Consider the following 14,159-nt stretch of genomic DNA (forward strand, 5'->3'; position numbering starts at 1 on the left):
AGAGGCCCCAAACAGCCAGGCTCTGCAATGAACAGATCTGCACCCCCTTACTTGGACTAAAACCCTGCGAGCCTGTTCGGGTGGAGGGCCGCGAGGGTGGGGGCACTCCCGTGAAGCTGCCTTCCAGGCACTCCGCCCTCTGGTTTTAGTCACACACCTGCCTCCGGGTCACGCTTCCACATTCGTACTCAGTTTGGCCCCTGCCTCACTGTCTGCTCCACTCCTGGTCTTCAGGGGACTTCGAACTCCACACGGGTGACCAGCCAACACTGGGATCTTTGCTTGGCTGCCTTTTCCCCAGTGATTTCCTCCATCTCTGCTCTATCCTGGATCTTGTCACTCAATGAACACACCCTCCTTCCCAGATTTCTGCTTCTCTCCATCGAGGAGCAAACATTTACCCCATCTTCCCAGCCCCGCCCCATCCTGAGAACGCTGGCTCCCCCCCGGCTGAGAGGGGGGGACCACGCCGCCAACTGACACCCTTCTCTGCCCGCTCTCTGCCTCAGCAAGGCTACTCCACAAATGGGGCCAGCTCAGGTTGGGAGGGCAGACAGGAAGTCCCACTCAAGCCTGGGTACTCTAGGGCATCAATGTTCCAACACTGCTCTTCCTGAGTTTACTTATTAATAACTGCACGTTTCCAGTAAAACAGCACTTGTCTCCTTGGCCATTACCACCTTAATTTCTCTCTCCTAAAGGAAAGCCCTCACAGAGGGGTGAGTGGAACAATTAAACAATTACCGAAACCATACCCCAAACTTCTGACAATCACAACGAACGGCTCCACCTCCGAACTCCCTAATCCAGACATTTCACACTCTGATCTGCTTCATGACTTGCTTACTCCCATGACGCCTAATTCTTCAACTGCGGTTCACACTCCCGTCCGACTCACCTAGCCTCACTCTGGGAATCTGTCCGTTTTTAAACACTGCACGCTCTTCCCTAAATTCCTTTGCCCCAGTGTCCTTTCATCACATCCAAGAAAGTCCTTATCCAAAAATCTGCTTTCCTAACACTTGAACCTGAAATGCTGGAAAGATTTTTTTAAAAAATCCACACAGCAGGACAGACCGTTATCACTATCATTTACTGATATTCAATCTCAAATGGACTCCACACCCTGGCCAGGCTGTTCTGCACATCCCCACACAACCACTGTAAGTCCTTTCTGCTCTCAAACATTTGGTCCCCCACGCTCAGTGTAGCCACTGTTAAGCAAACTCTTACTTTAGGAAAAAATATAAACCATTAGGCAAGAGATCCCTCAACTTCCCATCATGAAATGAGTCTATTTACCCACATCCACACCCACCCTGCCCACACAGGGCCCCTGGGCCACCCTTACTCCACTTGCCCATATCTTCATCTCTTCCTGGCTCCACGGGCAGCACGCTCTGGGAGCTGACCCACCATGCCCAAGCAGTCACCACTGTAACTTCACCACCTACAGAAGAGCAGGTCTTCAGCAGCATTCATTTCCTTTTACTTTCCAACCCATTAGCCTCATCTTCTTACTTGACAACTTAAAACAGAAAACATCTCTAAAGTTGAGCTCTTGAACAAGGAACTCTTTCAATAAATATTTTATGGAGAAAACAGGAGGTTCACTGAATGTTGGCCTAGTTTAGAAGCAATTATTTATGATATCAGAGAGCCAAAGAGTCCAATGATCAAAGTAATTAGTTTGAGGTTTCCTAGTGTGAGCCTAGACCCAAATAACATATGGATAAAAAAAAAGTACTCCACAGAAAAATATCTCTGTGATCTCCCTTGAACTCCACTCTAAGTCCTCCGCTGCCCATGATCTTGTCTGTGACACCGCTGTGACAGTGTCATTGAATTGTTACCTTAGGATGGGCTCTAGGTCAGGATGTCGCCGTTCTTCCCTTTTCAATGAACCCTGATTCAGGGCTCTTAAGATGGTCTTGTCAAAAGTCTCTGAAGACACTTCCTTTGGGAGCTAGAAAAGGAAAACAGCAAGGCCAATGTTAAGTTTTTCACTTACTGCTAAGGAGGTTACAAACCAGAGGCATAAAAGGAAGATAAATGTCTCTTGCTCAGTCATCGTCCCAAAGCAGTTCCTTCTCTAAATCTTCATGACACAGGCCCCGTATGGAAGCAGCATCGATTTTTCTACTAGGACAGTCTTCTGCCTTCTGGGCACACCTCAGGGCTCTGTGACGGTGCAGAACGACCAGCGGCGTCCAGCACGCTTCTGGGACACACCTGCACACCACTCCCGTTCTACTTGCCACATGCCACGTGCCACATGCAAGTCACATCCACACCGAAGCTAAATGGAATAACGTTTTGCATAGCGTAGCTATGATTATTTTAATCCTCAAGTAGTATTCTGAGAAGTGTTATCCCTCCCTTTAGAGTCATCACCTTTGTGCCTCGTTTCACAGCTGAATCTCAGGCAATGTCAGACTACCAGTGCGACGCACCAAATAAAGAACTGGGGGTGAAAGATGGGGTGAAAACTCTCAGTCTTGCTCACATAAAAAGCACTAATTGAAGGGTGAATAACCTTTCCCTCCACATGATGGTGGTGCCCTCAGAGCGATGTACCAGAAACCACCAAAAAAAAAAAAAATCACTTGGCCAAGAAAGGTTTTCTTTAAAAACAAAATTTTAAGTCATTTTGTTTATTAACTAAGCTTACTTTTTAAAATTCCTAATAAATCAGGGGTGCCTGGGTGGCTCAGTCGTTAAGCGTCTGCCTTCGGCTCAGGTCATGATCCCAGGGTCCTGGGATCGAGCCCCACATCGGGCTCCCTGCTCAGCAAGAAACCTGCTTCTCCCTCTCCCACTCCCCCTGCTGTGTTCCCTCTCGCGCTGTGTCTCTCTCTGTCAAATAAATAAAATCTTAAAAAAAAAAAATTCCTAATAAATCAATCATTTATAAAATTAACTTCCCAGGTCTTTCAAGCATTCGAAGTTTTAAATTTGACTTCTGATAACTAGTCTTTGCAATGAACTCCTGAATTACTGGCACTTTCACTAAAATTAAGAGTAGAACCATTAACACAGTATCTAAGGAGCTGCAGGAATAGAACAATCTACACAAACTGTCAGTTTACATACCGATCTCTAACCGGAGAATCCAAAGCAAGTATGCTTTTAACAAATACGCATTTTGAGTCAACGATTCAGAAACGGAAAATTTAACAAAGACAGCATAAAGTATTACTAATTTCAGGCAGTGAGACTATGGAATCAAGATGGTTTGTCAGAATGAAGTTCTTCCTGATTCTTTTATAACCTGGTAAGGCTGAAGGCCCTGCTCGCACTCCACGCGCCTGCTGTGGAGAGCATGTCCTCTGATCACTAACAGGAAGAAACAGCTCCTGAATCTACATATTTCCCAAACAAAGAAATGACTATTTCAATATTTATTATTTTAATACAGATTAAGGACACTAGGCATATTTCATATTACCCATTTTACACAAGGTATTTCCTGAACATCTGTACACAGCCAAAGAAAACCAGCTTCAATGGAGAAGTCTGTTTCCACTACGGAATCACTGATGGCTCTTCTAAGCACCGGAAGGCATGAGCACGTACACTGTCACCCAGTCAGTGACTGTTCACGTGACTGGGCAGAGTGCGGATGTGCAGTCATCAGTATTTGCAAAATGCTTTATTTTCAAGTGGTTTTTATCTTCAATTTCCAAGGACCATTTCCAGCCCTAGAGGAAGGCACATTTGCTAAAAATACAGCTTTAAATCATGTCTCTTCTATTCTAGTCACTTCTGAATTTCCTCACCTCTTGGTCTTCGTTCCAGGACCCAGCCCCCCACCTCCAGGCCCCAGCTCAGCCCGCACCAGCCCAGAGCGCTGGGAGGCATTTCTCCTCGCTAGTACAAGCTTCTCTTTAAAAACTTTGAGGCCTGGGGCGCCTGGGTGGCTCAGTCAGTTAAACGTCTGCCTTCAGTTCAGGTCATGATCCGGGGGTCCTGGGATGGAGCCCCGCATGGGGCTCCCTGCTCAGCGGGGAGTCTGCTTCTCCTTCTCCTCCCTGCTCATGCTCTCTCTTGCTATCTGTCACTATCTCTGTCTCTCTCTCTCTCAAATAAAATCTTAAAAAGAAAAAATTAAAACACTGAGGCCTAGGGGAGAAGCATCATTACAATTTAGTTTTTCTAACTCTCCTCAGTCATCCCTCATTCCTTCAATCAACAAATATTCAAAACCCAACCCTGTCCAAGCTACTGCGTTAGGCACTAGGGATACAGAGTGAGAGAAGAAACAAAAACCCTGCCTCCGTGGAGCTTCCAGTCTCGCGGTGAGAAACAGGTGTCAGATGCAGCTTCTAAGCAGCAGTAGCAGGGGAAAGGGGCCTGGATGCGAGGATGGAAGCTGCCATTCACACAGGAAAAAAGGATTTGAATGCACTGACCTCAAACTCACTCTTCCACATTACAGCAAACAGTAAAAGTGCAGTTAAACAGCATCTACAAAAGTTAAAGGCTGGTAGTATGTACAGGCTGTCAAAAGGACACTTTTGCTCTTAACTTTTGTAGATGATTTTAGAAGGGACGTAAAAAGGAGAAAAGATATATGGTAAACTTGAAAGGATGTTTTAGAATAGGCAAGTACTTTCTGGAAGCATACAATGTTGCCAACTATTTCATATAACTTGATAAGGCATCTGTCCCACTTTAGGAAAATTCTATATTCAAAAGTTGACTAACTAGGGGGATCATTAACTACCATGATTCTGAAGAGTGACTTAATTATAGGGGGCGGTATTTTTTTAAAGCACTTAAGCTTTCAGAAAAATTGTACGATTGCAAAAAAAAAAAAAAAAAAAAAGAAATCTGTCAAGACGAAAAACCAACTGAAGCTTAGGGAAACCCGACAGGAGAGACCGCCTGGTGCCAGGCCCGAGGCTGGAGGTCAGCCATGTGCTCTCCTGTTGAAGTCTCCCGGCAGCACATGGGACAGGCTGCTGGCAGCACCCCCACCCTAATGCATCAGGGAACTGGCCTTGCCACGTACAGCACCGGACCCCACCGTACGGATGCCGTACCGCAAGATATTTCAGCCTCAGCTCTATCTCCCTGCAACCTACCCTCCAGCATTAGAACCCCATCGCGGAAAGGGTAAGGCAAGAAAAAGAAACGAAGCATGTTGCTCTCTGACCTGTAGGACACCCGTTCATGACTACTTGCCCTTAAACTTTGATGAATTTATTCTCCTGAGACAGAGAAGTCAGCTATAAATAGAAGAGATTTTAAAAGTGCAAGGCTGGCGGTGGTGCGGGACAGCCCTTCCTAGTTTCTTCAACAGGCAGACTGTTAGCCAGGAGCTAGTTTCTCCGGGGAGCTAACGGCCCTCTTCTCTGGAGGACAGTGCTCATGCACCCAGTCCTTCCACCACTCTCTCCTTCCTCACCATGCTGCCAACTGCCGACAGGTCATATGCGTAGGACCTTTGGCAACTGGAAATTAACGACCCCCCCATCTCTACATGCAGTTAGGTCACCATCTTGAAGTGGCACAAGGAGCTCTCCAGCCTTAACCAGGAGGGCCCAGTTTAAAATAAGCTGCAGGATGGGCACCTGGGTGGCTCGGTTAAAATAAGCTGCAGGAAAATATTCAAGTTGTCCCTGGGTATTAGTTATCCCTGTTAGCGGACTAACACTGTGATAACACATCACACTATGTCCTCCTTAGAGCCAGCACCTACCATGCTGCTAAAAGCTCTGCAAGCTGGCAACAAAGAGTGTCTTTTAGCTTTCAGAATGGAGACCCACATGATCTGAAAGAATATATTTATGGTGACAAGCACACAACTTAGAAACTAGCATGGTCCTGAAAATTTCTGATGTTATAGGTTCAGTAACTACATCACATCTTCATCCAAAAGTTAGTAATGGATGGGAATGTTTCCTGCTTCTGGACTTTCTATCTCCTTATTAGCAATACATTTTAAAATATATTTGCTTATTGAGAAATAGTAAGGTACTGGTTAACCATTTAAACCCATTTCCTTCTTTTAATATTTAGCTCTACCCATACACGCTTCAATAAAATAGAATTAGTGTAAAAGAAACAGGCAAGAGTTTGACCAAATTGATCTAAGATACCTTTTACTTCTGCAAGTCTGTGTAAGACGTTCCCATTATCCCTTATTCTCAATACTCTGGAGAGTCTATCACTGGGGGGGGAGGGGGGGGGAGGCCGGAACTCGAAGAAGGAACCAATGGACATGGATTTAAGGAAGTCCACAGAGGGAGCTGAAGAGCTGTTAGGTCTAAGAACACAACAAGGCTAACAAGCCTCCTCTCATCGTGCAGACGCACCCTTTCACAGGAAGTACCCTTGCAAACAGCCACCATTAATATATACCTCGGCAAGGAACTAGGAATAAGGTTCCATTTTTTTTTTCATGTGGAAAACCCTTCATTTCCTTATATTGGTCACATAAGAAAAGTTCGACAGGTAATGTTCATGGAGAGTTCTAAGTCAACCTCTACATATGTGGTTACATCTTCCTGGTGTCTGTTTTGATATTGAGGTTTCTGGATTCTATATATTACGTAAAAATCATTTTAACAACAAAATCTATACTTTTACCTTCAGTAGAAATTCCTGTAGTTCTTGGTGGGTTTTTGTTACTGTTGTGACTGAAAGATCAGACCAGTTTACCTGATTTAAAAAAAACACACATATTGTATGGTTATTTCTTAGGCAGAAACCGGCTGAAAAAAAGCCATGTGTAAAACAAAGGGCCTTACTTAAATTTTATTAAGATTAACAATTAGAAATATAAAGTTAACCTGGCATTGTCGTAATTTCTTCAAAATCGTTAAAATTAACGGTACATTGACATAGTCTACTCAAAAAACTTTTTAATAACTCCTTTCAAATTGCATGGTTTTGTTAAAAAGTCGTCTTTTAAAATAAGACTACATTTTTGTAATTTTTCAAAAAGGAAAAGTTGCAGGACTCTAAAATGACACTTTTGACGGTATAGATCTATATACCAAGAAACATAAAAATTCTATCTCCTGGAACTTATTAAATATAAATTCTTCAGAGAAATAACTAGAGTTTACTGCCCCTCTTTGATAGTACTACATTGTATTTTTATGGGATTTATGGCTTATGAAGAGATTTCATCTTTATCTCAATTCTTTAAAATTCTATTATGGTAGATGGGGCAGGTATGATGACCTCCATTTTCAGATGGAGAAACTAAAACTCTAAGAGTAACTTACTTAGATCTGACCCTAAGTAAGCAGAAGAGCCAGACTGAAATCTGTTATGCCACTTTACCTCTTGGACGCTTTTAATTCAGTGGACTTGATGGCGGCCAGCTAATAATCTCTACTTTACAATTATTTGAGCCAAGTAAAACTTGCACTAGGCAAATACCTAAGTCTTATCAGCTAGTCATACCGTTATTCATCAGATAGTTCAAAATCGATATGAAATTGTATCTACCAATCCTCGAAGCAAATATCCTTATTAACTGGCACATCTTTTAAATGATTTTTAATTACTCGAATGTTCGCTGAGCAGCTAACTTGGGTCAGACACTGTTCTCAGTGAAAGGGACACAGGAGTGGACAAGACAGCCAAAGTCTCTGCTGGCTAAGGTTCAGGGTCTGGTGCATGAGAGAGATGACCACAAATGAATAGTTAAGAATTCCCCTCGGGGATCCGGGCTCCAGAGAAAATGAACAGGGCGTGGTGCGGGAGCAGGACAGCACATCAGAAGGTGCCGAGAAAGACCTCACAGGAGGGAGCACCTGAGCCAGCCTAGGAGTTGAAGGGATGTGGGCTGTGCCATGGCCTGGGGAAGACTGTTCCAGAGCTGGGGATGACAAAAGCTTGGAGGAAGGAACAAGCTAAGAGCTCCAGCAACAAAAGGAGAACTCGTGTAACTGCATGATGAGAGCACAGTGGCTTGTGCCATGGGTTATCAAAATGTTCAGTGAAATATGTGGAGATAAGGACTTAAAATTTGCAAACTGAGGCTACTTCCCCCACAGAGCAGAAGCCAGAGTTCTGAAATTCATTCAACCAATGTACTAAGCAAGTTGGATATGGTGGGATGACAGAGGATGAAGAGTCCTGCTCTCCATGAGCTAATAACCTACTGGAGAGGAAAAACATATCACCTAAATAGAAGACTCTGTGAAACTGGTGATGGGAGGATACCATGAATGAATGGAAACACATTCTGCTGGAGGATCAGTAATGACTTCATGAGAAAGGTAGAGCTGAAGTTTGGCAAGCAATACCTTCGGGGAAGAACTGAAGTGAGGGAGCACAGAAACGTGGCGTCGGTCCGTTTGGCTTCAAGGCGCTCAGTCCAACCTTAGGAGAAAGGGCTAGACAGTGAAGCCCAAGCAGGGAGGAGTAAGGAAGACATGGACAAGGAATCCGCATGACAGTCAACAGGCAAAAAGGAGACATGGGGAATGACAAAGCTGGACTCTACGGTTAGTTAGACAGCTGTCTGAGGACAGAGTGACAGGAAAGCAATCAGAGAGAGGAAGACAAAGGAACAAAGGCCAATAGCCTTCGTGGACAAAGAAGAGGAGGAGAAAGATATCAGGGAAACCATGCCAGGAAAAGACAACGCCCGTGATCTTGATTTAAAAAAATACTAGTGAAAACGTTTACTTTTACTTTAAAAGATACATCTTACACCTCAAATCGAAGGCTCTTACTTTTTTTTTTTTTTTATAAAATCGTCAGAGTAACTTTAACGTGATACAGTTAAAACCTTGGCAAACCATGCAGCACATACTGAAAACAGGACAGTCCCTTAATTAGGACAAACGTATGTCTACGTACAGCTTTTTCTTAAATTAGCAAACCTGCTGTAAGTTTTTCCAAAGATCAATTTTCATTTTTCCCAAAAAGTCATTTACCACGGTACATGAGACATCTGTTGGGGGCAGAGGGGCTTACTTTGAAGGTGTACTCCCAGTATTTGTCAGCCCTTTTTCTCTGGACTCCTTTCAACATTATCTTCTCAATGTGCACGGCTGAAAGAAAGAAAACACGTAGACTTGTTCTACAGAGACTAGATGCAGGTTTCAGTGACCCAATCTGACAAATGCAAAACGATTAAGCTATTTAGCTTCATCTTTACTACTGGTCTTAAATCATGAAATAAAACCGAAAAGTGTAGAAGCATAGCAATGTGCCGTTCATCCGTGAATTTTTTTCTATATCCATTCAGCATGCCGAGTACCTCAGTAGTTCCAAACATCCTGTTAAGCACCAATAAATAAATAAAATACACCTACAGTAAAGATTATTTTTCTAGAGGATCATCTCCAAAACTGCTGTTATTCCAATTACCACATACAGCACTTTATTCAAGTTTTTATGCATAGTAGGTGTAAACTAGAAAATATCTAGTTTTTGTTTAAACTGAAAAAAAAAACTTTCAAAAGTATATAAAACTGATAAAAATTTCTTTCCAATTGGGAATTTATAAATTGTTGTTCTCAACACGACCCTTAATATCATATAATGGTATTACAAACTTAACGTTATGAATGAACTTTACTATGAAGGTTCACTATGACAAAAATTTTCACAAATCTATTACACAGATAAAACAGTGGTCATAAGTTACATGAGTAATTCTGAACTGAACCAGGTAAGATGTCAGCTTGTTAATGAAGTAAACAAATGTACAAACTCCTGAACTACTCATTTAACACATCCTTCAATAAAAATATCATCTTTCAGGAAGTAAATATCTTTACAAATTGAAAAGAGCCAGTCTACTAACCATAACATAGGGACTTGAGAAAAAAAAAAAAAAGGGCAAGAGAAACTTTTGCTCAAACAGAAGAAACAGCATGTAAGCAATAATGAGACTGGTAGTCATGAACATGACAAAGGTCACAGGGGAGTCAGGAGAGGGACTCCACAGGCTCGGGTCACTGTTAAATTCAGGGGATGGGAGATGGTGAAGAAAAGGAAAGGATTTACTTGGAGAGAAAGAAGTTAAAATAGATGAAGGAGAATACACAAAGTAATAGAAGTAGACAGGGAATTAAGATTGTTCTAGATTGGGCGCCTGGGTGGCTCAGTTGGTTAAGCGACTGCCTTCGGCTCAGGTCATGATCCTGGAGTCCTGGGATCGAGTCCCGCATCAGGCTCCCTGCTCAGCGGGGAGCCTGCTTCTCCCTCTGACCCTCCCCCCTCTCGTGCTTTCTCTCTCTCATTCTCTCTCTCAAATAAATAAATAAAATCTTTAAAAAAAAAAAAAAAGATTGTTCTAGATCACGGATGGTGAGCAATGAGAAAGCAGGAAACGTAAGATACAGAAATTTGCTGGAAAGCAGACATTCCTAACAGACTAAGGAGATACTGCTACCAGTATTTTGTGCCAACTTTCCAAATATATGGTGTCTGGTGGCCCGCTTCTAGGATCATGTCCCCTCCACGGGTGAGAAATGCTGAGGACGGAAACAAAAGAAAATCTCCAAAGCCAGGCTGAAAGCCTGAACTCCTCAAAACTGCTGCAGTCCAACCAAGGCCAAAGCGGGGCAGGGAGGGTCTGCCGTCTTCAAAACCTTTTCTATTAAAATTATGATAAAGGATGATGCTATTTAATCAAAACCATCTGACCTAATCTATGTTCAGAAAATACAAAGCAGCTCTACTTCTGCGAATCAGTGGGCTAAGGGCAGGGGACCACTAGGGCATTCTGCGGTAAGGGAATATGGCTGTGTCTTCTACCTGCCATGATCTCTCAGAATCAAGATGAGCAAGACAAAAGAATACGGTGAGGGATGGCCGGGGTAAGGGAGACGCTGCAGCCCTCATAAATTAAAACTAAGCAGCAGAGATCACATGCATTTGTTTAATAATAAAGAACATGAGAAAAATCATCTATAGTACCATCTTGCGGGTGTTAGCATTTTGATGTAGTTTTTTGTTTTTCTAAAATAATTTTTTATTAAAAAGGAAAAAAAAAGGACCTTCATTGTAAAAGCAAACTCTGCTTCAGGTCACTCGCATGTGTAGTGGGTGTGGTTGAAGGAGGCTATGACTCAAGTAGTTTCATTGAATAGGATGGAATAGGTAATTATGTAGACTTTATTTAAAACATTAAACATGCATACCTATTTTTCCTCTGTGAGGAAAAATGTATTACACAGAAAGGACTATTGTTAGGACTGAAAGGAGGCAAAATGATGTTGATTCAAAGCTGCCATAACCGAGTGTGATGCTTACTGCCCACACTTTACCCAGGTGGCATCTACGTTTTCCATTTCAATTTTCCCCTCAGGTTAATGGACTCCCCGAATATAAAGAGAAGTGAATATTTGAACTCCTTTCTTTTCACATGAAAATGTCCTTTCAATTCCCCCATCCCAGCCCTCTTGAAATCTGTATTACTGCAGGAAGCATGGGCTTGTAAGAAATATCTTCACTTTCTTACAGTGAACTTCCGTAAAATTTCTTTTTTCAGGAAATGCTGAGCACATTCTCCAGATAAAGCACTCTACACCAAATACTTTGGGAAAATGTTAAGGTTTTTGCCCTCTGACAGTATCCAACTAGATTTAAGACAACCAACCGCAAGGCAGAACCAAGTAAGCACAAGCCAGGACGGGCCAAGTGTTGCAAAGCAGGAGCCCAGATGAAGACTCCAAAAAGTGGGGGACTGGTGCCTGAGCCAAACCTAGGACCTGTAGGATTTCTCTACTCCAAAAAAGAGAAGAATTAGAGTTAACCAAGGTAAATAGCACTCTGCAACCTTCTCCTGTAAGTTTACAAAAAACAAACATACCTTCTCGCTGGGTTCTATGAGGTGCCACAGGAAGTCCATCATGAGGTATTGGGGCTTGTTCTAGTAAACTGGCCTCATTACTTTGCGTGTAATCACCATGAGCAGAATCATTCTAGATGAGAAAGAGGGGCACATGTTAATCTACTCCACAGACTAAGAAGAGTCAACTCCACAGAAATAAACCAGATTAAAATCTTATACTTTTAACAGCGACCATTTTAACAGCAATTTTTAGAGATCCAATAGGTGACTACACGTTAAGGGCAGAAAGGCACAAACTGGCATTCACCAGTAAGGAAAAGGAATCAATATTTATTGATATCAATATTTATCTTCACTTCACAGTAATATTCTATCAATTATTTACTGTCCCAGTGTTCTTGGGACATGCAGCACATTATTACTCAGAATTCCCAGTGATGTCAATTTGAACCAAAGTGAACCAGAATCAAAGGAACACAGATAAAAGAGGATAGCTAACCCCCCACATATATGGGAATTTTATTTTTTACATTAATTACTGTAATTTTTATTCACTACTTGATTGTAGTGATGGTCTAACAAGATGCTTTGGTAGGAAAAAGTTTTACAAAAGGTTATCATCAATATCTGCCAAATCTTTCTGAACAAGAATGAGTATGGACAGCGGGTTTACCATTAGTCATGTTAAACCACCTAACAGCAACTGGGTGCTCTAAATCTGAGTTTGCTCAGCCAATCACTATCCTCAGTAAACTGGAAGAAGTTTTACTCCTAGGAGAACTGCTGCCTGGAGTCAGGAAGGGCCTGCTTATCTCACACACAGCTCTCTAGAACTGAAGCAGTGCCGTGCATATACTGTTCCAACACACTGATTAAGCCAAAAAAATAAAACAGCCTTAGAACTGCTGTTTATCACAACACACATCTTACTCCTTCATGTTCAGAATCTCAAAATACTACTCAGAACAAACCACCCCAGTTTCAACAATTACAATTTGACAAATGTGCAATAAATAATATACATTAATTTTTTAAAATTGTGTGTGTCAATTTAGAAATGAAACAAACAGAAAACCCAACACTTTCCAAGAATCCTAATTTAAAATATTTTGTTCTGCTGTCCAATCATGCATGCTGGCCTGACAATAGGTTTGGGCTGCGCGTTGACAGCTCCATTTCTGGGAATAAAGCATCACATCAGAGACTCCTGGGAGCTAAGCTTCAGCCTTATATATAGCTTGTCTTCCTGTAGAAACCCAAGGAAATAAGCATCTGTCTACACAGAACCACTTAATGAGAAGGACAGCACAGATCTCTTCAACAACATCCAACTTCCAAAACATTTAGCATGATGGCATTCACCAATTTTCAATATTAATGATTTTAAAAAGGTAGACCATGAGAATTCTTCTAGCAACAACAAATTTACCTGTATCCTAATCCAGACCTTATGATCATTTACCACAAAGTCATAAAACAGCATTGGCCTAACATTGCTCTAAGTATTTCAAAAATCAATACAAATAAAGCACTGTAATCCTCTCAAATACTTGTGTTAACTGGAAGAAGTTTAGCTGAATATGTCAACCATTTTTATAGAGTATTTTTCTACACTGCTCATTCATGATTCATAAATTAAAAATAACACCTTTGAATACAAATGCAAAATACGCAAAAAAAAAAACACAAATAGTTTTCATCAGGGAAATGCCAATCAAAATCACAATGAGATACAGCCTCGCACCCATTAAGATGGCTATTCTCCAAAAACACAGAGCACAGGTAGGTGAGGATGTGGAGAAACCAGAACCCTTGTGCATTACCCGATAGGAAGGAAAATAGTGCAGCCACTGCGGAAGACAGCGAACCAGTTCCTCAAATACTTAAACAGAGTTACCACGTGGTCCCGCAATTCCACTCCTAGGTGGAGAAGCTAGGGACTTGAGCAAAAGGAGGGACTTGAACAAATAATTTTTTCACAGCAGCGTCACTCCCAATAGCCAAAAGGTGGAAGCTCAAATGTCCACTGTTGGGTGAACAGATAAACAAGATGTGGCATATATACACAACTGAGTATTATTCAGCCTACAAAAGGAATAAAACTTGAATACATATTACAACATGGATTAGTCCTGAGGACATCGTGCTAAGTGAAATACCTGGCACAAAAGAACACAAAATCATTTAGACTAAATTTAGAAACTATGTGTAAAATTTACAATTTTATCAGTTTAATAAAAATTTAATCTAATGGGACGCCTGGGTGGCTCAGTCAGTTAAGCGTCTGCCTTCAGCTCAGGTCATGATCCCAGGGTCCTGGGATTGAGTCCCACATCGGGCTCCTTGCTCGGCGGGGAGCCTGCTTCTCCCTCTGCCACTCCCCCTG

The 14,159-nt window shown here is 42.1% G+C and overlaps 1 protein-coding gene across 4 annotated transcripts in view; it reads right to left on the bottom strand.

Annotated features, from left to right (window-relative positions):
- Positions 1-14,159, bottom strand: part of ZCCHC2 (zinc finger CCHC-type containing 2) — a 62,497-nt gene that overhangs the window by 35,305 nt on the left and 13,033 nt on the right. For all 4 annotated transcript variants that reach the window (XR_013443280.1, XR_013443279.1, XM_036109041.2 and 1 more), the window contains exons 2-5: positions 11,792-11,903; positions 8,944-9,020; positions 6,595-6,666; positions 1,854-1,966 (exon numbers count right to left, since the gene is read on the bottom strand). Coding sequence is in view for 2 of the 4 variants with exons in the window: in XM_036109041.2 (XP_035964934.2) it covers positions 1,854-1,966; positions 6,595-6,666; positions 8,944-9,020; positions 11,792-11,903 (374 nt within the window). In the remaining 2 variants the exon portion in view is untranslated. The remainder of the gene's footprint in view (positions 1-1,853; positions 1,967-6,594; positions 6,667-8,943; positions 9,021-11,791; positions 11,904-14,159) is intronic.

The sequence above is a fragment of the Halichoerus grypus genome, chromosome 13, assembly GCF_964656455.1.
Source record: "Halichoerus grypus chromosome 13, mHalGry1.hap1.1, whole genome shotgun sequence".
In the NCBI taxonomy this organism is placed as follows: Eukaryota; Metazoa; Chordata; class Mammalia; order Carnivora; family Phocidae; genus Halichoerus; species Halichoerus grypus.